The sequence below is a fragment of the Falco rusticolus genome, chromosome 10 (genome assembly GCF_015220075.1).
Source record: "Falco rusticolus isolate bFalRus1 chromosome 10, bFalRus1.pri, whole genome shotgun sequence".
NCBI lineage: Eukaryota > Metazoa > Chordata > Aves > Falconiformes > Falconidae > Falco > Falco rusticolus.
Window position 1 is genome coordinate 21,438,346 of NC_051196.1, and position 22,014 is coordinate 21,460,359.

Consider the following 22,014-nt stretch of genomic DNA (forward strand, 5'->3'; position numbering starts at 1 on the left):
GCCTCTGCGGGTCTGCAGTCTGTCCCTGGCACGGTGAGGGGTTGTGGCTTTGGCACTGTCTTAGCTAAAAAGGGGCACAGCTGGGGCTGCCCCCAGGTGCTGCCAGGCTGGCCGACGAGGATGGGATGGGGATGAGGATGGGTATGAGGGTGGGCATCATCACCTGCAGATGAGGGCTCAGAGCATTTAAAAGCTGCAGCTGGGAGCTCCCTGTTCTGCCTGGGAATGTGATGATGATGCCCTGTGGGTGCAGGATAAGGCTGGCTCCCAGGTAAGCGGGGGCTGCTCCGTGCTGTGGCCACGGGGTGCTGGGTGCAGTGGGGAGATGCATGGGCTGCAGGGATCAGGCCCCTCTGTGCTGCTGGGTGCCAGCCTCAACCCCTGCCGGCGCATCTGGGGCAGAGGCCTCATCACCAGCCGGGTGGGAGGTTGGGGCCCCCGAAGTGGGGATGCTGGCTGCCCCCTGGGCTGGGTGCTGCCCCACCGGTGGGAGAGGTGCACCCAGCATTGGCAGCGCTCAGCTGCCAGGAGTCCCCTGGCTGCTTTGCAGTTTATTAATCCCTGGAGCTCCATTGCACTCACCTCTCACTTTGCTGATATGAAGCGATTTGTCATGTGTTAAGAGTAACAAAGCGCAAGCCGCTGGCCTGGTGTCAGCCAGCACTGGCAGCAAAGAAAGGGCACAGCGTGGCTGGTGACCGCGGGATGCGGCGAGAGCCACACTTTGCTTTGCCAGCTGCTGCGGGCTTCACCTGCAGAGCCACGGTCTTGAGGGAGCAACCGGTACAGGAGCCTGGGAAGATGCAGGGTACTTTGTCAGGAGGAAAATATGAAGCAGCTGCAGGGCAAGGGGGCTGTTGTTGGAAATCCTGTTTTGCCACAAGCAATAACAGCCGCCGTGCTGTAGCTCTCCGTGCCAGAGCTGCAGGGGTTTGGGTGGCACTCGGATGCTCTCTTTCAGGGAACTGTATCACTGGGCCAGGGGGTGGGGGGACATTGGGCACTGGTGCAGTAAAAAACAATCTATAGAAGGGGGAAAGGAAGAGCCAGAGCTGCTTTGGGGAGGGTAAAAGGCTGCAAATCACCTCAAATGGAGAGTAAACAAATTGCTGTGTGGTGTAGTAATTTGCAAAACCTAGAGGCAAGCTTTAAAAATAACAGGTTTTATTAGAAGAGATTAATTTTGCTGAGCTTATGTGAAATCTTGGGTGCGGGAGTCAGAGGCGAGGACTGGGTCTGTGTGTGGGACCCGGCACCCTGGGGCAGCACCCAGCCCCTGGGCTGTGTGTGGGGCCATGTCCAGCCCCGGGAGTGGGGGTCTCCCCACAGCCCTGCCTGGGTTTGTGCATGGAGGAGGTAGCTGGGCACAGGTTTCTCAGCTCCCCATCCCTGGGGAGGGTGGCTGGGGTCAGGGGGAGCTCACTTTGCCTGGGAAGGGCTCTGCCCCACACACAGCCCCTCGGGCTCCATGGGGCATCTGCCTGCTGGGGCCAGGTCTCCTCTGTGATGCTGAGGGTGGTCAATGGGCTGGAGCTGGGCACAACTCCTGCACCCCTGGGTGCTCATTCTGGACCCTGGTGGGTTGGGGGACTGCTCAGGTGCCTGCCCAGAGAGGAGGTTGCAGGCAGGGCAGTGGAGAAGCCCCTGGGCTCGCTTGCAAATGGGCTGAGCTTAATATGCAAGTCACTGCTGGGGAGGAACCAGCCTCATGAAAATGCCATTTCCACGCAGTCACTCTTCTGGCCATTATCCTGCTTCAGACAAAAGCAATTTACTCTGCCTGTAATAAAGCAGGGGTGATAACGAAGCTGAGAAGAGCCGTGACAGGAGGCTGGCTGACTGACTGAGACAGGCCAGCCTTTCCCCGCCGCCTGCACCGAACCGCTGGCTGGGGACTGTGGCCTTGGGGAGGGCGGTGAGGCCTGGAGGCTGCGCTGGGAGAAACCAGCGCGGGGGGTCTGCTGGGGCTCTGTGGGCATCTCGGTGCAGTTGGTTGTGCTGGAGGCCCGGCTGGGGGGGTGCAGTGGGTTCCTGCGCACTGGGGTATGGAGCGGTGTCGTGACCGATGCACTGACCTGCTCATCGGGCAAGGCAGGAGGGTGGCCTGGGGGAGCGGGCACCAGCTCCCTGCCTGCACCCTCTGCCCTGCCCAGTAAGGGGCACCCAGCGAGAGAAGGGCCTGTGTGGCGAGGTGCATTTCACAGAATCATAGTTATTTAGGTTGGAAAAGACCTTTGAGATCATGAACCATTAACCCACGACTGCCAAGCCTATCGCCAAACCATTTGCTTTCATGGACGCAGCAATCTGTGCTGGGAAGGGGCGTCACAGGAGGGACAGTGTGGTGGGTCTTGCTCTGTCCCCAAGGGGCATGGCAGCACTGTGCCCTCGCTGTTGTAAGCACCTGAGCACCCTGGTCCGTGCCGTGCTGGGGCAGTGACCCGCTGTCTCGGTGCGATGCGCTTTGTCATGAGGCAATATGCCTCGTGGCAGCAGCCCCTGAGCCCCACCAGCAGCTCTCCAGGAGCCCAGCTTTGTGCGCAGCCAGTGCTGCCTGGCTCAGCGCTGGGGCTCTATCAGCCCTGAAACCAGACGGCTGTGTTATGGCATCACCAGAAAGCCCATGCTGGAGCGGCAGCCCAAGGCCCCCTTCCCAATGGATGCAGCTGATTTCATTTGCTCCCCTTCCACCAGCTCTGTTACACGGGGAAGATGGTAATTAAGAGAACTTTGCTAATTCTTCTCCTGTCGTCACAGCCCTCCTGCTGTCTGTACCATCCTGCTCAGAAACAGCAGCTGCCTCCCTCGCCCTGCCCATGGGAGGCAGGTGGCTGGTTTGGGCTCTGGGGTGGTACCGTGAGACCCCTGCCCATGGGGCACACCCTGGCAGCAGGGGCTGCAGCCCCCGGGGGCTGTACGGGAGACAGCCTCGCCACGCTGCCTGCGGGAGCTGTGGCTGCACAGCCCTCACCGGCGCTGTTGGAGCCCTGGGAGCGTGAGCCAGCGCAGACGTGACCAGCAGGGATGTGCGTGATCGGCAGGGGTGGGGGGAAGGACTGCCATGTGCCAGTGCTGTTCTTGAGCCCCGTGCCTGTCCTTCAGCGTGGTGGTGTGTGCTGACGTGGGTGCGGGCAGGCTGGTGTCCGCAGAGACCCCACTGCTGCGGTGGGCAGGGACCCTGCGGCCGGGCGGGACAGGCTGCTGCTGCCACCTGCGCTGGTCTACAGGGCTGGTGCTGGGCAGCTGTTTTGCTGTGGTGGATACTGCAGATGCCGTTTGGGTTTATGCTTTTCCTTTGAAACTTATACAACTTTATTCTAAAAAAAGCTAGAATAAAGGTTATTGGGTTTTCTTTTGAGCTTGCCTTGTCTCAGCAGAGGCGAGTCCAGCAAGGCTGGGCTGCTACAGCTTCCCAGGGGTGACCAATGCAGCAGTGCAGAGCACGCGCAGGTAAAAATCCCTTGCTGCCTGCAGCCCGTGACCAGCTGGTGAAGCCCAGCAAGAACAGGGGTGCTTCCCCTCAGGCTGCTTTGGGGACTGACACCAAGCCGCAGGAAGATGGCACAGGTTTCCCATGGCAATGTTTCGCTTGTACCCCCCTGGCAAGAGCCACAGCCCGTGGTGAGCCTGTGACAGCCCAGCACCGCCGGCTGCAGGGGGCAGGGTGAGGCTGGGGGTGGGGTGGGGGGGAGCCGAACTGATGGTTTGGGCAGGAGCACCGTGTGCCATCATGGTGCTGCTGATCTGTCACATGTGAGCTCCAGCCAGCGCTGAAGGCAAGGCAGAGACAGGTTGGATGCAGCATGTGCACCTGATGGATGAGTTTTATCAAGTGCTACAACAATCCAGAAAATTCTGCACCAACCCCAAGGGCACTTTGGAGACCAAAGGTAATATTTCACCTTTCTGCCTCTCCCGTCTTTCCCTGTCAGATCAACTCACAAAATCCAACCCAGTGTTAAGCACTGAATATATATTAAAAAAGAGATAAAAGCTGAACTGCAGCCCTGTCCTACCTAGTAAAAAGCTGCTGACTTGTGTTTTTCCTGGAGAAGCAACCAGGAGTAAAGGCTGAACAAACCTGGGGAGACAAGGGGAGGTAATCTCAGCTGAGGCAGGGGTGGGAATCAGCAGCAGTCCCCTTGGTCCCAGCAGCTGAGACACACTTCAGATGCTCACCTGGGATCCCCAACAGTGATGCACAAAGCCTGTTCCATGTAACAATCAGTTTATTGCTTTGGTTTTTGCATTTCTGAGCTTGCTTCCAAATTTACAGTCAAGATCTGTCCTTTTGCTTCACTAGCATAAAACTTTTGCCAGTGTGGGGAGGCAGGCTGCTGCCAGACATAGCTCTGGGTGAAGCTGATGAATCCAGGAGCCGGCATGGTCTGTGAGCAGCCAAGGAAAGCAGTGACTGCTGACAGTCCCTGGGGAACTTGGGAGCTGGAGTAAGCTACAGCTGCCTCCAGGCAAGCAGTGAGCCCAGGCTGTGCTCTGGAGGGGAGGCCCTTTGCCGGGGCAGCAACCAGACCCCAAAGACAAATTGTCCTCCTCCCTGCGTTGCCCTGTAGCTGCTCAAACTGTAGCAGTACTGCAGCATCGCCATGCTGGGGCCTAGTGTCACCGCCTGCACCGTCTGAGTACCTATGTGCCCACCTGGGAGGCTGTACCAGGGCGCAGGCAGCTACTTCATCTAATTCTCCTTGGGGTGGGTGTTAGAAATCAGAGAGGTCTAGGGAATGGCCTGCAAGAATGGCAGGCAATCTGGGAACGAGGACAAGTCTTAAATCACTTGCAAGCTGTAAATCAGGGCTAGCCATATTCCTAAAGAATCTCTTGCACTTGGTGCTGAGAATCAGGAAGCACGATGCTTTCCACTGGTCTCAGCAGCCAGTCTTAGCAAACTGCAAGTGGAACAGCCTTGATGTTTCTAAGAGGGCATGTTGTTCTTGCCAGTAATACTGGTGAGGAATCTATTGGAAATGCATTTTAACTTTTTCTGGTATCAAATGGCTCTAAAAAGAAAAGGTTTTCAATGCACCCCAAACCAGATTCTCTCCCTGGGAAGGGCTGTGGCCAGAAAAAGCTTTTGTTTTGAGTTGGCAATCATTGTCCAGCTGGGAACAGGAGGGAATAGCACAACTGTGAGGAGGTCAGAGGGGTGTGGGGGGTGCTGAAGGGGCACCACCCAAGGATCCAATGTTGGGAATTAATTTCTGGAAAATCACTCTCTCTTTGTGCTGAAGAATTTGAAATAGAGGTGCTATGACCCTTGACTTCACTCCTGCATCACATGCAGAGAAGTACAAGTCAGGAGGAATCAGGGCAACGTACCCACCTCATCCTCAAACACTTTAAAACAAACAAACAACTCCTGCCCATGGGGAGGGTATCTCAGCCAGTGCCCCGGACCAGGCAATCCTTCCTTTGCTCCCAGAAGGATTCAGGGCCTAAATGATGGCACTTTCCCAGGTAAGCTTTATCCTGGAGGCACCTCTTTCCCCTTCCAGCTGCTGTCAGGGAGGAGATGCCTCTGGTGTGCTAGCCCATGGAGTCACACTCTCCTGCTGCTGCAGCTTCTCCAGTAGAAGTAGCACGTTGTTGGTTAACTCATTCCGCTGCTTCCCCATCCCGCTTAGCTTCACAGGCTGCAGGCTGATGTGGGGGGGTTCGTACTGGTTAGGGCAGCAGACCTCATTCAGGAGGAGCCAGGTGCTGTCAGGGTCCACGTGCATCAAGTGGAGGAATACACTTTGGAAAACAGTGGGAAGAAAGGAAAGAAGAGTAAGGAGAAGGCCTTCTGATTGGCACCCAACTGGGTCATTGAGAGCTATGGAAAGCTTTAATGTTGTCTGCAACCTCCGACAGCTGAACAGACTTGGAGGCTCATTAGAGACAGAGCCTTTAAAATGGCTCCTGTGCCTAGAAGATGACAGTTCAGTGGCTTCACATCTACTGGCAACTAGGAGAAAAAGTTATTATGCTACACTGTAAGTTATTGACATCAAACAAGCAGCTGGTGAATAACTGACCCAGGCTTTGGTCTCAGCATCATGGGCTGCTGCTGGCAAAAGCCTTTCTAAAGCAGCCTGTCCCAGGGCTGGGGAGGTGACCGCAGAGTACTGCATGTGCTGTTTACATCTAGTACGTTTTGGACAATCGCTCCTGCACAGCTCTTAAAATAAGTTGTATATGTTGTTCACCACCCTCTCTGGTTTTTGGGTGTGAGGAGGGTCAACCCATCTGGACGCCTCTCCCTTTTCAGAGGTGGCAAAAAGGGGATTTCTGGACAGCTCTCCAGGCTGTGTTGTCAGTGAAGTTGAATGCTGTATTGAGGGCTTCTTGCTTATGTGAGGTCTCTCCTCATCCCAAGCCCTTATTAGCTGCCCCAAAATTTTCTATCTTCTGCACAGCACCTTTTGCAAAGTGGGATTTTCTTCAAAGAAGCAACCACCACCACCGACAACTTTCATTAACAATAGAGTGGAGGAAGAGAGGACTGACAACTTCCTCTAATGCCTTACTGCTGCGTTGATGGTTGTCACTTCGAATTTCAACACCCCAGGTAAGATGAGGGATCTGACTTTTGAGTATGCACTTCACACTTGTGATTCCAGCTGTGAGCTGCTGTAACAAAGACTGCAGACAGTCCTGCCAGAAAGCAGGAAGTTCCTAGGAGCAAAAGAGCAAATGGCTGATTTGTGTGACATACACTTACTCATTTCCTCCTGCCAGTTCTCACTGTAACCTTTGGGCTTAGCTAGGTCTGTGTCAGGGTTTAATGCACGGAAGGTGTATCGGGTTTAACTGGTATTAAGTTCTCTGGCTGTGCCACATATAAATCTAAACTAGAATTTGCGGGCTGCCCTGCCAGCACTGCAAGGACTCTTCCTGCATGGCGCCAAGTACTCCCTCCTCCCACAGAGACTGTGAGCACCAAGGGTACTCAGCGCTCCCAAAACTTATGGGTCAGCTTTCCAAGACCTCAGTAAACACCCAGACACACATCTTCAGGTCTCTAGCTGCCACTGAAATCATGGAGTCATGAGAAGAACATCAGCTGGGTAAGATAATGGGAAAAGAAATCTGAGGGTAGGTTTGTCTCTGTTCCCCCAGGACAGAACACCCCTCTCCAAAATCCAAAATCACCTGCTAAAAAAGCCACACAAAATCCAGGCCTGACTGCTGTCAAAACTTCTCCCTAAGGACTTTTATCGCTAAAGTGAACTTGCTTCCTATGCAAAGCAGGCAGAAACCCCTTAAAGAAGCTCTCCTCTGAAAGAGTACAGTGCCACGGGTAACCTGAAAAAGCACAGAAATGAGATGAAGGCACAAGAAAGCTCCCTCATACCTTCACAATAATCTCGTGGCTGTATGACTTGTTACTCCATGAGCAGCCAAAGTTGTTGCTTTTGCTTGTTTGCCATCAACCACTTGCCTGTCTCTCAGTGCAGGTCTCTGAACAGCAATGAGGGAAGGTGTTATCATTGCAAGCTGTTGGCAGTGTCCCCTCCTGAAGGTGCCTGTAGTGCTATCTGTCTGCTCCAGAGGAACCCAGCGTGAACTTGCTCCAAAGTGATAGCTGTGCTTGGCAATAACTGCATCGGCAATGTGCCTTCTTTCTGGGGGATGGCCAGGTGCAGGTGAGCTTGTGAGGCTCTCTGTTCCCCTGGCTTTGATATTGCAGCTCTCCTGACTGGGAAAGGGGGGACTGTCCTGACCCGAGTGCCAGATAGAGTAAAGTGCAGGCAGGCTCGCTGGGGCAGGGTCTAGCGCTTGCACCTGCCAACATCCCTGCAGCAGCCCTCTAAGCCCTGCCAGCTGCCAGTGCTCTCCTGGCTCTCCTGGTGCTCATTTGGCCATGACAGTGTGAGCGTGCGGCTGCCTGCCTGCCAGCAAACAGCAGGTCCCAGTGGCTTCCCCAAGCTTATGGTGGGCTGCTGCATAGAAACAACCCTCAGTCCTCATGGCTGGGGTGGATAGGACCGGGCAAGCAAGATGAATCACTGTGAAGTAAACATGGGAACAGGGAATACTATTCAGCTGTTTCCTGCTTCTCCAGCAGATGCACAACTTTACCTCTTATATTCACAGCAAAGATACTCTGCTCTCCCACTTCTTCCCAACCAGCTGCTCTGGAGAGAGCAACCCTCCAGAGAACAACTGCTCCCTGGAGAACTCCACTGCCTCTAGTGCCCGTAATGGCCTGAGGCGTGTGATTATCTCCTGATAACCTGGAGTGCTGTGGAGCTTAGAGAACAACTTGACTTTTACATTTTCAAACTAACTCTGGGGTAGTTTCTAAGCAACCTGTTTCCATGGCAAAGAATCCTGGGGTTAATCCAAGTTTGTTTTCAGTTGTTGCTTTTTTTTTTTCACTTAAATATAATTGTATTGAATTTTGCCTTGTGCAGGTGGCTGTTTTAATGTACTTCAGGCCCAGCTTGCAAATGACAGCTGTCAATAAGTATCTGATAAGCTACACAATCAAACCAAAACAGGTATGCTGCATAATCCACTTTAGTATCTAAAAAGGTCCAAAAATAGCTCATATTTGTTCCATTTGTGCTAAACAACTTATTCTGCTAGCCCAGAGTTTGGCTATTCTGTTGACTTGTCTTTTCCCAAGCTCTAAGCAAAGCCATGGCACAGCAAACAGGCTGGCAAGAGGACAAGTCTTTCTCACTTTTGCATCTCTGCTGATTGTTTAGCTAGTGATAGTTTACCACAGACTTCAGCAGGAACTGGGGAAATTATTTCTGCATCCTGGAAAAAAAAAAAATTCCTATCCAGACTGTTGACTGAAAGGTCAAATGGTAAACTTCACAGGCTGTAAACATTTATTAGGAATTAAGTGCAAATTTCAAAACAGGTAGTTCAAACTGAATAATCAGATCTATTTGTGAAGTGTTGACATAGGCCAATGGCAATGTCTTAATCTTTTCATTCGAAGTTTTTTTGTCGTTTTTTTTTTTTCCCCTGGAGTGAAAAGCTTGTCAAGGATGATGCAACTTAATAAACTGATGAGAAGCTCAGATGTACGTGTTGTGACTTTCAGCTTACACCTTTCCCGCACCTTGCTCCCTATGCTTGGGCCCCACAACCCCCCTGCTTTTCTTTCACTGAAAATAAGCCATTGCAATCACAGGTAAAGTGACCAGAAACGCCAGAGCAGCTGAGACCCATCTAGTGTTCCCTGGTTTTGCCAAAGTCTTCTTCAGTAAGTTTAGGGGTTTTATTGGCGAGTTTCTTTTTTTTGTTTTTTTGGTTTGTGGTTTGTTTTTTTTTTTTTAAAGCTTTAGGTAATATTCCTTTCCTGGAATACTCTCAGCAGTCATCTTGTAATAAAGCCTATTGTCCCATTTTCTCTTCCTCAGATATGCTGGAACTGTTTTTTTTTTTTCCCCAGTGTCTATTTTTACCTGTTGAGCATTGCATGAAGCTGCAGTTACAAAATTCACTTACTCCCACTGATTCACCCAATAAAACTGCAGGGTCCCATAAATGGGATTAAACAGCCTCCTTGGGGCATGATAACATCCCTGGATGACAGCCAAAACACTTTTTTTGTGTGTGTGACTCCAGCATCTTGGCCAAAAGTTCCTGCTTAGCCCTTCACATACCTACAGAATCCTCACTTAGTTAGCGCAGGAAGTTATTGGAGCTACAACTGACTGTAAACCTGACCTTGTTCTTGGCAGGTCACAACTCATGAGATGAGTAAAAATCCAAAAAGCTGAACAAAGGCCAGTTAGTATAAATCAATACGGCAAGCTGATTCCAAACATCTTTTTACCTTGTATGATTTCTACCGTGATAAAGCTGAATTATGTGACGTATGTTGGCACTCAGGCTGCCGCTAAGATTAGTTCTGGTCTATCTGTTTTTAGAAGCATTTAAAATGCAGAATTCTTCATGTATCAGGCTGATAACATTGCCCTTGCCTAGATGGAAAGGGCCTTTTACATATGACAACCTGTGTCAGCTTGCAGGATTACTTTCAGGCACTTGGAGAGCAAGGCAAAGGACCGGAGCTTACAGGAATCTGGTGGTTAAGCAGCTGGAGAAAGGAAATTGAAGCATGGCTGAGAAGTGATTCTTATCCTGGCACTGGAGCTGATTGTTACAGTGCAAACTAATTTTGACTCTTCCAAGCTGAAACCTCATATTGTGCATCCTATAGTTAAAAGTGACTGTGATAGCTCCAAGAGCAGGGATCAGGCAGGACTAGACTGAAGAAGGAAAAAAAGAAGAAAAAAAGAAAACAAGTACTGCCATGTGCACGGTTAGTAGCAGGCCAGACATGATGCATGCCTCCATGCATACATGCATCTGGCCAACAGAGCTACACATGAGATAGGTGTTCACAGGCGGCCTTGCTTTGTTTGATGAAATATGTAATGTATGGTGCATCAAAGGCATGGGGGAGAGCACTGTAACATTGTAACATGTGGAATTTTTCCCTTAAAATAGAATAAAAATAATATACAGGAGAAAAACGTTATTTGCTCTGAACTTTGCTGCCTTTTTTCTCCAACAACAGTGAGCTTGCTTCACGATATAGTTTCTAATGACCCTATCACATCATAGGGCTAATTCAGTATCTTCCCCCTGCCCCTGCTGTGGGGGGAAATTGCACAGCTTTTCAGACTGCTTTGTTAATGATTTAAAAGCTTAAGATTCCAAGTATCTAGATAAATCCTGGTGTTCTACTTTCCATTCCAGCACTGCTTACACAGATGAACACTTCATTGTATTAAGGGTATGCAAGCCTACAGCAAAGAACCCCTTTGCAGAACAAATGCTGCTGAAGCCTGCTGCGATGCAATAAAAGCCACTAAGGTAAAAATAAACCTACTCTCACCAGCACAGGAATACAAACAAAGGTACAGCTACGGCTTCTGAGTGTGCTCTCCCTCTAAACTGCTGCCCAGCCACACAAAAGCCCTTCACACCCTGCAAGGCCCCTGGGAGGCCTGTGCTCAGGTGAACGGGAACCAGCAGCCCTTCCCTTTTCAACAGCCTGCCCTCTGAAATCCGCAGTGCCTGCCGAACCTGCTCACCGCTGGCTTCCTCTCCCCTTCGGCGAGGGCAAGGCTGGCCACAGAAAGAGGGGAGGCTTTACCCTGTCCTTTAGCGGAGACACAGGTACATGGCTTTCCTATTTACTTCCCATGTTCCGTAACTGGACTCCTTTTGTCTGCTGAAATCTCTGGCCTTGTTTCCAGGTGACAACATATGACAACAGTGATTTCTTATCCTGACAGCGGAAACATGCTGAGTAGGATTTTGTACACTGAACAGCAAAGTATGTCTGTCAACACTTCACAGAGCTGATGTGTGTTCACCTGACCTATCTGTGCACTTTCAACCTCTCCCACCCTTCTCAAGAGCAAGACTGCTGCCAAGACTGACAGCTTCCCAAACAAACTCTGGTCCACCTGGCAGAGCCTGGGCTGACGTGATCACAGGAGCCCAGGGAAAACGGAAGGAAAACAGAAGTAAATCCCTGAGCCTGCAGAAGGTATTAAGTGATAAACTACACAGGAATGCCTGGCACATCCTTTTGCATAGCTGTCTTCCCCTCTGCGGTTTTATGCCACCACTGGGCCAAGAGCTCTAAGTATTCTAGTATAGGAGGCGGTTAGAAAAAAGCAAGCAGCACATCTATCCCCCTCTGTCCCCAAATGCACTGCAAGGTAATCTGAAAGTCAACTGTAACCTGTGGGCAAGCTAACCTCCCCAGCTTATTTTGGGCAGTAAATATGCTTCACCAGGGAAAGGGGTTAACTTCCCTGAGAGACCCTGTTGTACAGAACTCCAACATGCCAGAGGAATGGGAAAGGTGCAAAAGGAAAGGGGTTACCATGCTCCCTTGGTCCCACATTATTTGTACACCTGATACACCTGCATTTAAGAGACATTACCTCTGGGCAGCTTCTTGCAATTTCATGGGTTGCTTCACACTGAGGTAAATCAGGCAGGCATCTGCCACTTTATTCAGGTCACTCTCGCCTGCAGAAATGGAACAGAAAAGAAGGGTAGGAGGTAACCTACTCAGTGGCTGCTGCCTAACAGAATCAGCTCTAAATTGGCAGCAAGAGGCTTCCGAGCCTTTGAACTGTCTGACCCAGAGCTCTTCTGACCTGACCTCTTAAGCATCTTGCTGCAAAGCTAGGAAAGCAATCAAGGGCATTGAGAGAGGAAAAGAGCAACTAACCAAACCTTCTCCTTCATCAAAGTCAGCTCCAGAAATTTAACCTAGGAGAATTTCAGAGAGTTCACAGTAGAGGAATGTGATGTGCTGCATTTAAAGGGTCACCCAGAGAGATGCCCCAAAATGAAACCAGGCAAGTTAGCCAGAAGTTGAATCTGGGCTCCAGTTCTTCAGTCAGTTAAGAACAAAGCATGGCCCAACATGCCTAGCTGTAGCAACCCAGGCACTCCACTTCATACCCACTTCTCATGCACAAGTGAGATGAGCAGTCAAGATTCTGCAAGGTGCTGGGAATCTTCTCTCCCGTTTATCTCTTGGGAGTAAAGAGCAACCAGCCCTCCTTTACAGAGCACTCAGAGAGGACAGATTTAGGCCCAGCAGGACCTGAATGGGATGAGGCCGGAGAAGGTCAAGGAATCAGTCTCATGGGGCAGCAGAAGGCTAAGAAGCAAATGCAGGCCTGGTCAGCTGAGATGAAAAGAGAAGAGGTAACTCCGGCAGAGATCTCACACAAGCTACACTTTCCCTGGTACTCACCCATGTCCAACTTCTTGCACAGAGAACCCAGTCCCTGCAACACAGCCAGCTGCAACTTGAAGGCAAGCGTGTGGCTGTACACAGGCCCAGCTCTGGCACTTGCTGGGGCTTGGCTGAGAAGGGAACTGGTCAGCTTAGGCAGGACATCTTTGGAGAATCTCTGCCTCAGAAAGTCCCCACACTTTTGAGCCAGGGTACACAGCACCTAGTGGAGAAACATCAGTTACTGGAGGGTAAGTGTGCATATGGGTTGGGGAGGAGCTCAGGGATCCACACCAGCTTGGGGGATCAGGCATTCATTCTCCCTTGGTAGTTTTTTTGCAGTTGAGAGCAATGTGACTGCACTTGCCATGGTTTCCCATAATGAGCAGAAGACGCATGCTGGACTGAGAGGCCGAGTGACCTGCACCCTGCTCTTCAGTTTCACATGGCTAACCTCCTGGGACTGCCCTTTTCTCATTAGCATAGTAAAGGTTAAGAGCAGCTTGTGAAGTCTTATTCAGAATTGCTTGAGGAGCCTCTGATGGAAAATGCCATTAAAATATAAATCCCCTTTGTGGTGGAAACAGCCCATCTTTACAAGCACATCAGTGAACAGAAAGGCCAACTGGCTATAGCATAGGGCACCCAGCACTACTGGTGTGTGCCAAGGATAAAAAAACCCACAAACTGGCCTACAGAATGGCCTTAAATACATGCAAAAATGAAGGGGGGATCCAACAGGCCAACTCACATGGCAGGAACACTGTTCTCTCTTGGAACTTCACTAAGCTTGTGGTCTTAGTGTGCAGGACTGAAGCACTGGTTATGTTGTGTTTGGCTTACACTGATACTACGCTTCCTGCCCTGAGATTTAAGAAACCCCCCAGGAGCATCTTCCTACAACAAACCCCAAGCTCAGTGCTAATTGTAATGATCCCTTGAACTTTTCAAGAGTTAACCTTCTTTTAGGGCAGGCACATGTGAGGTATGGCTACTCTGAAATGCTAGTGCATGGCTTCTTGGATTTGGGGAATCAAAACTCTCCTTTTATTCACACCAAAGGATTTTAAAATTAATCTCATTCTGCACAGCAGAGGAAGCTCTGTGAAACCCCGGGGCTGACAACCTCTGGGAACATGTTTTATTGCGCAACTTGTGAGTCAGGAAGAGAACGCAGTCAGTTGACTGACGTGGTCAGGAGCTCTTTAATAATGTTATGAGGCTGAGTCTTTGCTTAACCTCTCTGCTCCCCTGCCAAAGCCTCAGTCACGAAATGATCCCTTCTCTTCAGTCTAAAACTTCCAAAGGGGGGTGCTGAGACTATGGCTCCAGCAAGGGCAAGTAGCATTATATGGTGCCTCTGACAGCTGCTTAAGCTGTAAAAGAACTATTTTTCTCTTCTCTCCAATAACCACTAATACTGCTGTTTCCCCCAGGAACAGTGTCAAGGTTTTATCTGCGAACAAGCTGCAGTGGGAGTGGTACAAGCCTACCCACTGCAGGGTGGTGACCCCTGTGTTCAGAACCACACAGAAAAATCGCTCCACAAGCTTAGTGCTTCTCTCATGCGCCACAGTGATGCCTGAGCCACTTGCCTTCTAAGCACCAGCTTGAAGGCTGTTGGCAGAGATTCGCTGCTGTACCTTGAAGGCTCTGAGCACCGCCAGAGGGTCATCACTAATCAGCCGGGTGACGAGAGCTGGCCAGACACGATGAGCCATGGGAAGCAGATGGTTTCCGTGAGGATGCAGCACAGTTATACAGAGCTCCAGCACATCCAGGACCTGGGCAGGAGGGGTAGGTAACAGACTTTCAGAGCGCTGAAGTGCAAGAATTCAGGTGGACCCCCAGTGTCATGCTGGGGAGCCAGAAGAAGGGTTTTAACACAAAAGGGTATGTTTTTACCAGCATGAATTAGGATAACTGAACAATGTGCAGAGCACAGGCTTGTTCCAAAAGCGACAAGCAGCACAGTGCCATAACCCATGCTGGGCTACAGAGCTGGGCTGGAAACAGGGCATGATTCCTGGCCAGATCCTGCAAGCTGAATTCTGCACTAGGACCCTACCACTGCTGCCGCAGGATCACCTGGTAGGGCTGGGGCCTCTGTGGTAAGAATCTGGGTTATGCCTCACTGATGCATTTTCTGTCTCACTTTGCAGTCTAAAAGGAGGCCACCTTCAAAGGATTTTCATAATTAAAAAAACCCCAGGCTTCTAGCCCTGCTTATCATCACCTCAGCAACTTCAAAAATGTTCATCAGTCTGCGCACTACAGTCTAAGGAAGGGGGATGGGAGGCCTAGATGGGAGAAAGATGCTTCTGCTTCCTCCACCAAAGGCTGAGGCACAAGGCTTGCCTATCAGGAGCATCAAGGGAAGGTGCCTGATACAAAGCCACCTTTAAGATTCTGATCAGCCTGGCTGCCATTTCTAAATCAGACTTCTCCCAGAAAATTGTCTCCCTTTCTCTTGCCAGACTTGGGAGGATCTGTCCCGAATAAGCATGCGGAAGCACTAACCTCATCGTGGCAGGAAGCCTAACACACACTGTGCACATGCTGACGAACTACCAGCCCCCTTCATGGGCACCACCTGTCCCCTCAAAGCTGGCGTTTACTAACCTTCAGCCGCACTCGGAGGTTCCCATCAGACAGCAAGTGGATGCACCGCTCCATCACATCTTTGCCCAGCTGAGCATGGCTTGGCAGTGGAGTTTCTCCTTCTGTGTCAGAATTGTTTGGCTCCGGCTTAGTAAGCGGGGGAACTTCATCTGAAAGACAAAAGCATTACTGAAGCCATGAAAATGACTTGAAAGTTCTGGGAAATCATAAATACCCACTCCACAACTACTCTGCAAATTCCCAAGTGAGGCCTTTGGCATTTTTAAATATATTTAGATCTAGTCAAGGCTATGCTCACAGTCTGCGAGTCAAGCGTGAGATTCAGTTAAGAGTGTGGGACTAGAGAAGGTCTGCTTTCTTTACTGGACGATGCAGTTGGTCTGACATTTGCAGTCTCTCCTCACCATGGACTTATTTCTCATTGATTTTTATTAAAAGTGAAAAGCCTGGGTATTTAAAGATGAAGTATTTAAAGGTCAGGATTGCAGCATAGCCCAGTAAAGACTAAAAAGTTCCCTGTATGAATGTCTGCAGGGCCTGCCACGGCCGAGTGAGAAGAGAGCGGTGGCATCATTAGCCAGGAGAAAATGGTACAGGGATTCCCAAGGGAGGGTGAGGAAAATGCAGTAGGATCCTGCAGAGAGGAAACTTTGGGTCCTGAACCCAAATGGCCTGTTATGAGGTAAGGAAAAACATAGTCTTGTGTCTTAAAGCTAGACAAGCCTTGATCTGCAAACATTTCACTCCCCTGCACAGAACAAAGCAAGAACACCCAGCAGCACCCGCACCTTACAAGAGCTAAGAGTAAGACACTCCTGAGACTGTCAGGAGTATGCTAGGCTTCCAGCCTGGTTCCAAGTCCCCCATCTGACAAAAGGAAACCTCAGAGGTCACTATATTTCTCCAAGTTGAACATACTCTTCTCCAGTCATGTACTTACCTGCCTCCTCATTCCCTGTGTCAGGAAGATTGCCCTCTGCGACCTGCTTCTGTCTGACATAGTCAAGGAAGAATCGTTCCACTTCTTGCCTTGTCACCACCTGCTGCCCCTGGGACAAAGTTCCACTCCGCCATTCAGCGGTCTGCCTTTGTTGGTGTTCCTCGCTGCAGGACGATCCAAACCACTGGACTGCAAAAGAGGAACTGATACGTCACCGAGCAATCACAATCCCCTCCTCCAAGTCAGCAAGGTACCAGATTCCTTGAGAGACAAACGTGACTTTCAAGTCCTGTGGTGCTGAACTACAGATTCAGGCACCTGCTGTCACATCACCATGACCTCCCTGATAGTATGAGAGTGTTAAAACCCTGACATAAACAGGTTCCCTGACAGGAACATGCTCCATGTGCTTCTACAGAAAATTTATGAAAGCAGTAAATCCACCCTTTTTCAGCCACTAAAGGCCACAAGTCTGTAGGCCAGACAACCAGAAACTGGTCGTGGGGAGGCAAAGCTATTGGCAATCTTTGCTTGAGTGCTGGCCCACCAAGCAAAGATGCCATCATGCTGCAGTACCTCAGCTACTCATAATCTCCCGTGGCAACTCTAAAAGTCAAAGACAAGTACCCTTAGTTACAGTAAGACTGAATTATGCAAACTAAACATCATTTAGATACCTAAAGCTGTCATTACTGAGTGGAGGACCCCGAGGAAAGTGCAAGCCTGGTTATTGTAAGACTGATCTAGCGCGGACAGGACATCTTGGATAACATCTTCTACCAGTGGCAGCAAGCTGGCATCTGAATGCCTCAGCATAGTGTCCAGGACCTGGGAAGCATGTGGCTGATGTGCCAGCTGGCGCAAATTCAGGGAAATCCCATTCACCAGATAATCAGAATTCTCATTAATCAAACACTGCACTGAGTCATAACTGCAGGCCTCGCATATGTCTACCAGTGTCCCCAGTGCCGTCTCACTGATGAGCAGAGTCTTGTCACCAGCCTTTTCCAACACAGGGTAGAGAGCTGACAGCAGAAGCAACCGGAACTCCTTCCCGAGGACAGCAGCAAAGCAGCCGATACCTTCCAGCTGGATGCATATCTGCCAGATGTTGCTGTTCATGGTGCAGGTCGTTATGAGCAGCTCTGGGGATGGAAGGAGGATGCTGCTGCATGCACCTCCTGGACGGGCAGTAAGTCCCAAATGTTGCACCGAGTGATCATGGCCGATTTCTTCTGTATCAATGCTAGTGATCAAATACCAGTTTGCCTGGTCTGTGTACTCATCCAGAATGGACATTATGGACCCTTTGAGATCGTCCACGTTCAGCGAAACTTCCCGTTCCTGAAGGACATCCACTCCCACTCCAGCAGCTCCCACAATCAGCTCATTGAGGACCATCGCTGCCTGTTTTCGGTACATGCCAGATTCACCGTACAGCCCCATGAAATGATCCACGAGCAAATAGAGGTTCCCGTAGTAGCCAAGAACACGACAAACTTGCTGAAGGAGCTGGAAAACTTTCTCCTCCGTGAAGAAGCGGAAGTATTTCTTCTGACATCTGCCTTTCTGCATACCATGCTGCAAGGAGCCTGGAGGTCCACACATACCCTCACAGCCCCAGCGTCTGTCTTCCACTATCTTCACATCTGTCACGTCCAACTCCAGAACTTGCATCAGTGCTTTGGACAGTCGGTGGAGGTGGGATACAGAGTTGAGAACAATGTTAATTTTGGGACCCAGCAGCTTCAGATAGCCGAGCAACAAGCTCAAAGTGGAAACCTTGCCCATGTCATCCTGAGAGTTCATCAGGCGAGGAAGAGCTGCGGCAAGGGAATGGAGGTTCTCAGAGAGGACATCGGCAAGAGCCCTGTTCTGTGCTACAATCTGCTGCTCTGCAATGCCTCGCAGAACCTCGTTACACCTGCTCTGGACTTCACTATTTTCATCATTAACCAGCCCAACCAGGGCCTTTAAAAGATGGCTGAATGAGTCCACCAGTGATCGACTGCAGCTCTTCAGTAAGTGGTAGACCAGTTCCACCAGCTCCAGTCTCACTTTCCAGTGGGGGTGAACTGAAGAAAATTCAACCATTTTATGCAGGAGGAGAGCAAGTTTTTCAGCGGTACTTTTACTCCAGTCAGGTCCTCTGTGGACCATTAGTTCTGATATTCTGCTTTGTTCCACTGGCAGGTTTTCTTTATTCTTTGGGATTCTGGCTAGCTGTGCATCAGCCATTACCAAGCCCACGATCTGATAAAAGAGTCTGATGGCAGAAACAGTGGTTTTGTGACCTTGTTTGATGTCTCCGGTAATAACCCGAGACAGTGTAATGGAAATCCCAGGCAGAAAAGAAGCAAACAAATCCCCACATTGCTGTGCCTCGTCCTCCTCTAGGTGTTGATGCTCCTGGCAGTCACACTGCAGGACTAGGACCTGTAAGCACTTCAAAGCAGAGATCTTAATTTGCTTTGCTTTTTCTTGCTCTGCTAGGCCCAGAAGCAAAGATACAGCAAATCCTAAGAGAGGAAGTGTGGAAGGCTGATAGAGAGACCAGATAACATCCCCATAAGCTGAATGCATCAGGGTGTGGAGTGCCTGGATTACAGCCAGCTTTAACTCCTCTGACAGTGAGGCTGGCTTGCTTGAGCCAGAAGGGGGAGAGAGGCATGTACAGAGCTCAGAAAAAAGCTCCTGCAGGAGCTCCTGCTTCTTCACACACGTTGCTGCGAGGATGGAGGACATGCACTGCACGACACTCTGCACCAGGCGCTCCTGCTTGGGCCCCGGCACCTTCAGGGCAAAGCGCAGGGGGAAGAGGACGTACTCCTGCAGCTCCTGCAGGGCCGAGGCACTGACTGTTGCCAGGTGGGCCTGCAGGCTCGCCACGTTCTCCATGGTCTGGGCCCTCGTCAGCTGCACGCAGACGGGGCGCAGGGCCCCGAAGGCCTCCTGGGGGGTGTCGAAGACGGCCATGCTCGGTCAGCAGCGGCTGAAGGGCCGCGGCAGGGCAGGCAGGCCGCCGGGGGCCGTTCCAGCGCTGGGCCGGGCGGCAGCGGCCTGCAGCCCGGGTCCCGGGGCGGCGTCGCAGGCTCGTAGCCGGGACTGGGCCCGCCGTGCTCGGGGCCGGGCCCGGGGCGGCCCCGGGGGGCCGGCGCGCCTACCTGCTCCCGTAGTGGAGCTGCCACATGCCGGAAGTGACGGTACGGTAACCGGGACCGTCAGCGCGACAAAGAGCCCCCGCCGGGGCGCCGTGGGGAAAGCGCTGTGAGAAAAGTCCCGGGCACCCGCAATGCGCATGCGCCTCCCTTGGCGGGCTCCCTGGGGCGGCCGCGCATGCGCTGTGCCCCCCTCCGCCGCCCGTGCCCAGGGTAGCGGGTCTGCCCTGCTCCCTCCGGCGATCCGTACGATGCTGCCCTTCGACCCGCCGCGGCGGGGTGAGAGGTCGGGCGGCCATCTTGTGGCGGTGGCGGCGGTTTGTCGTCGGTGAGGCTGCGTCGCGCCCTCCCCCGCGGGCGGAGCAGGCCCGGCGCGGGCCGGCCGGGCGCCATGTCCTCCTTCTCGGAGTCGGCGCTGGAGAAGAAGCTGTCGGAGCTGAGCAACTCCCAGCAGAGCGTGCAGACGCTCTCGCTGTGGCTCATCCACCACCGCAAACACGCAGGGCCCATCGTCTCCGTCTGGCACCGGGAGCTTCGCAAAGGTACGTGGGGCGCCCGGTGCGGGGCGCGGGTCCGGCGGCCGCCGCCGTTCCGCTCCCGAGGGCGCCGCGGGTCTGGGGCATCCCGGCGGGACGCGGCCCCGTTACTCGCCGCCCCGGGTGACCACCCGAGGGGCCGGTTCTTTCTCACGGCGGTCGCTGCGGGTCGGCACGGCGGAGCCCTGCGAGGCGGCAGCGGAGCCGGGGCCCGGCCGGCGTTTTCTTGCTTTATTAAACTTTGTAGGAGATACCCGCGCGGGGTGCGCCGTGCGGGGCGTGCGGGTGGCGGCGGCGGTCGGCGGGGCGGCCGGTGGCGGGGCTGGTTCAACCCGCCTCGGGGCGCGGGGGGCTGTTCTCGGCCGCTCCGGGCCGGGCAGCCGGGCTGTAGGCAGAGATGTGCTCGGTGGTCTCCCCTGGGAGTGCTCGAGTTAACTGCGAAGTGCTGCTTTGGCTGTTTAACTTTTAGATTTTGCTTTTAAAGTTTGGTTTGGGATTTATGCTACTTATCCATTCTGGAATTGTACTAAGGGATTAGGGGGCAAGTAGAACAAAAGTGGTTGTAAAATCTGTGAAAACTTGTGCTATCACTATTTATAAAAACGGGTAGCATCGTCCAGAAATATTTTGTGCTTTTTTTTTTTTCCTTGCAGATTAACTTTTAAAAGTTAGCTTTTGGAACTTCTCAGATTGCTTCCTAGTGAAGTCGGGGAGGCTGCCGGTGTCAGTGGTGATGCTTTGTCCCCAGGGGCAGCTGTGAAAACAGCCAGTGTCACCTTTCGCATCCTGGGCAGCCAGCAGCATTAGCCCCTTGGAGCAGATGATGCTGTACGAAGCCCTAGCTGGAGTATTTTTTTTTATGTAATTGCTAGTTGTTGCCATTTATAGTATATTAGGCCTGAATTTTTGAAAGATCTAGGTTCAGCCTCCTGTGGAAGTAAGTGCTTTTGTTTGCTGCCTGGTGCGTGTATATCTATGGCTGTTGCACTCCGGAGAACAGTGTTTCCCACTGATTCTGGCTGTAGTAAAATAGAAACTGATGGCGTCAAGATGGGGAAAGTTATGACGTATGGAAGAAATTTCATGTTGCTTTGTCACACTGTTGTCTGGAAAATATTTGAGTCTCTACAACAGCTTTCTACAGTTTTACTCTGTTCTGAATTAAGTGGTTCTGTACCAAGTTTTTTGTTCTGAAGTTAATGAAAAATGAGTCTATTGTTATATTAATTTGCTGGTAGTTTAGAACAGTTTTAATCAAGAAAATTTATTTCTTACGCAGCTTTCTTCACAGTTGAGGTGTCACTGCACACAAAAAGTATTAAGCTCATGTTTCATTTATAAATTAGAAAAAAACCTGAGCAGAAGTAAGGAGGTCAAGAACTACTTGCCTTGAAGGCTTCAGGTTTGCCTTGGGAATAGGGAAGTATTTTGAACTTTTTGTTTTTAGACTGAAAAGCTGTAAGTAACTTTGAAACCCATGTTAATGATTCCAGGTGAAAGAAATAAGAAATAAATGCAAACTCTCTCTCTCTCTCTTTTCCTCTGCGCCCCCCCCCCCCTTTTTTTTTTTCCCTCTCCCAGCAAAATCGAGTAGGAAACTTACTTTCCTATATTTAGCAAACGATGTCATCCAGAACAGTAAGAGGAAAGGACCTGAATTTACTAGGGAATTTGAATCTGTTCTTGTGGATGCTTTTTCTCATGTTGCCAGGTATGTTGCTGTGTTACGTGTTTCTTCAACTTTTCTCTCTAGAGATGTGCATTCTTATTATACAAAGTTTAATTCAGCTGGATTTTGTTGGGGTTTTTTTGCTTTGTGGGTTTTTTTGGTGTTGGTTTTTTTTTCCTAAGTCTCAGGGATGCTTGTACCCTCTTTTTAGTAGAGATTGGACTGTAAATACTTTGCAGCTAGAAACTTTTCAGCAGTAGTATTTCTCTTTGGGCAAACTTATTTGTATGTGAATCGGCCCCTCACAGCTTTACACATTTGTTCTCTGCATGCACCTTCTATGTACTTTATTT

At 51.0% G+C, this 22,014-nt stretch overlaps 2 protein-coding genes across 3 annotated transcripts in view; one reads left to right on the forward strand and one right to left on the reverse strand.

Annotated features, from left to right (window-relative positions):
* Positions 1-4,211: 4,211 nt before the first annotated feature.
* Positions 4,212-19,455, reverse strand: TTI1 (TELO2 interacting protein 1). Of its 2 annotated transcripts, none has more exons than XM_037402093.1 (7): positions 17,381-19,455; positions 16,299-16,487; positions 15,359-15,507; positions 14,380-14,520; positions 12,755-12,959; positions 11,928-12,015; positions 4,212-5,751 (listed from the first exon to the last, which is right to left on the reverse strand). In XM_037402093.1, exons 1-7 carry the CDS (start codon positions 19,272-19,274, stop codon positions 5,517-5,519), a joined length of 2,901 nt encoding a protein of 966 aa, XP_037257990.1. In that variant the 5' UTR covers positions 19,275-19,455; the 3' UTR covers positions 4,212-5,516. The 2 variants fall into 2 exon arrangements, with proteins under 2 accessions (XP_037257990.1, XP_037257989.1); XM_037402092.1 differs by having other exon boundaries at positions 16,976-19,455.
* A 263-nt stretch (positions 19,456-19,718) lies between these two features.
* The window catches only part of RPRD1B (regulation of nuclear pre-mRNA domain containing 1B), a 29,039-nt gene continuing 26,743 nt past the window's right edge, over positions 19,719-22,014 (forward strand). The window contains exons 1-2 of the mRNA XM_037402121.1: positions 19,719-19,998; positions 21,574-21,703. Of these exons, the coding sequence (XP_037258018.1) occupies positions 19,848-19,998; positions 21,574-21,703 (281 nt within the window). The 5' untranslated portion in view covers positions 19,719-19,847. The remainder of the gene's footprint in view (positions 19,999-21,573; positions 21,704-22,014) is intronic.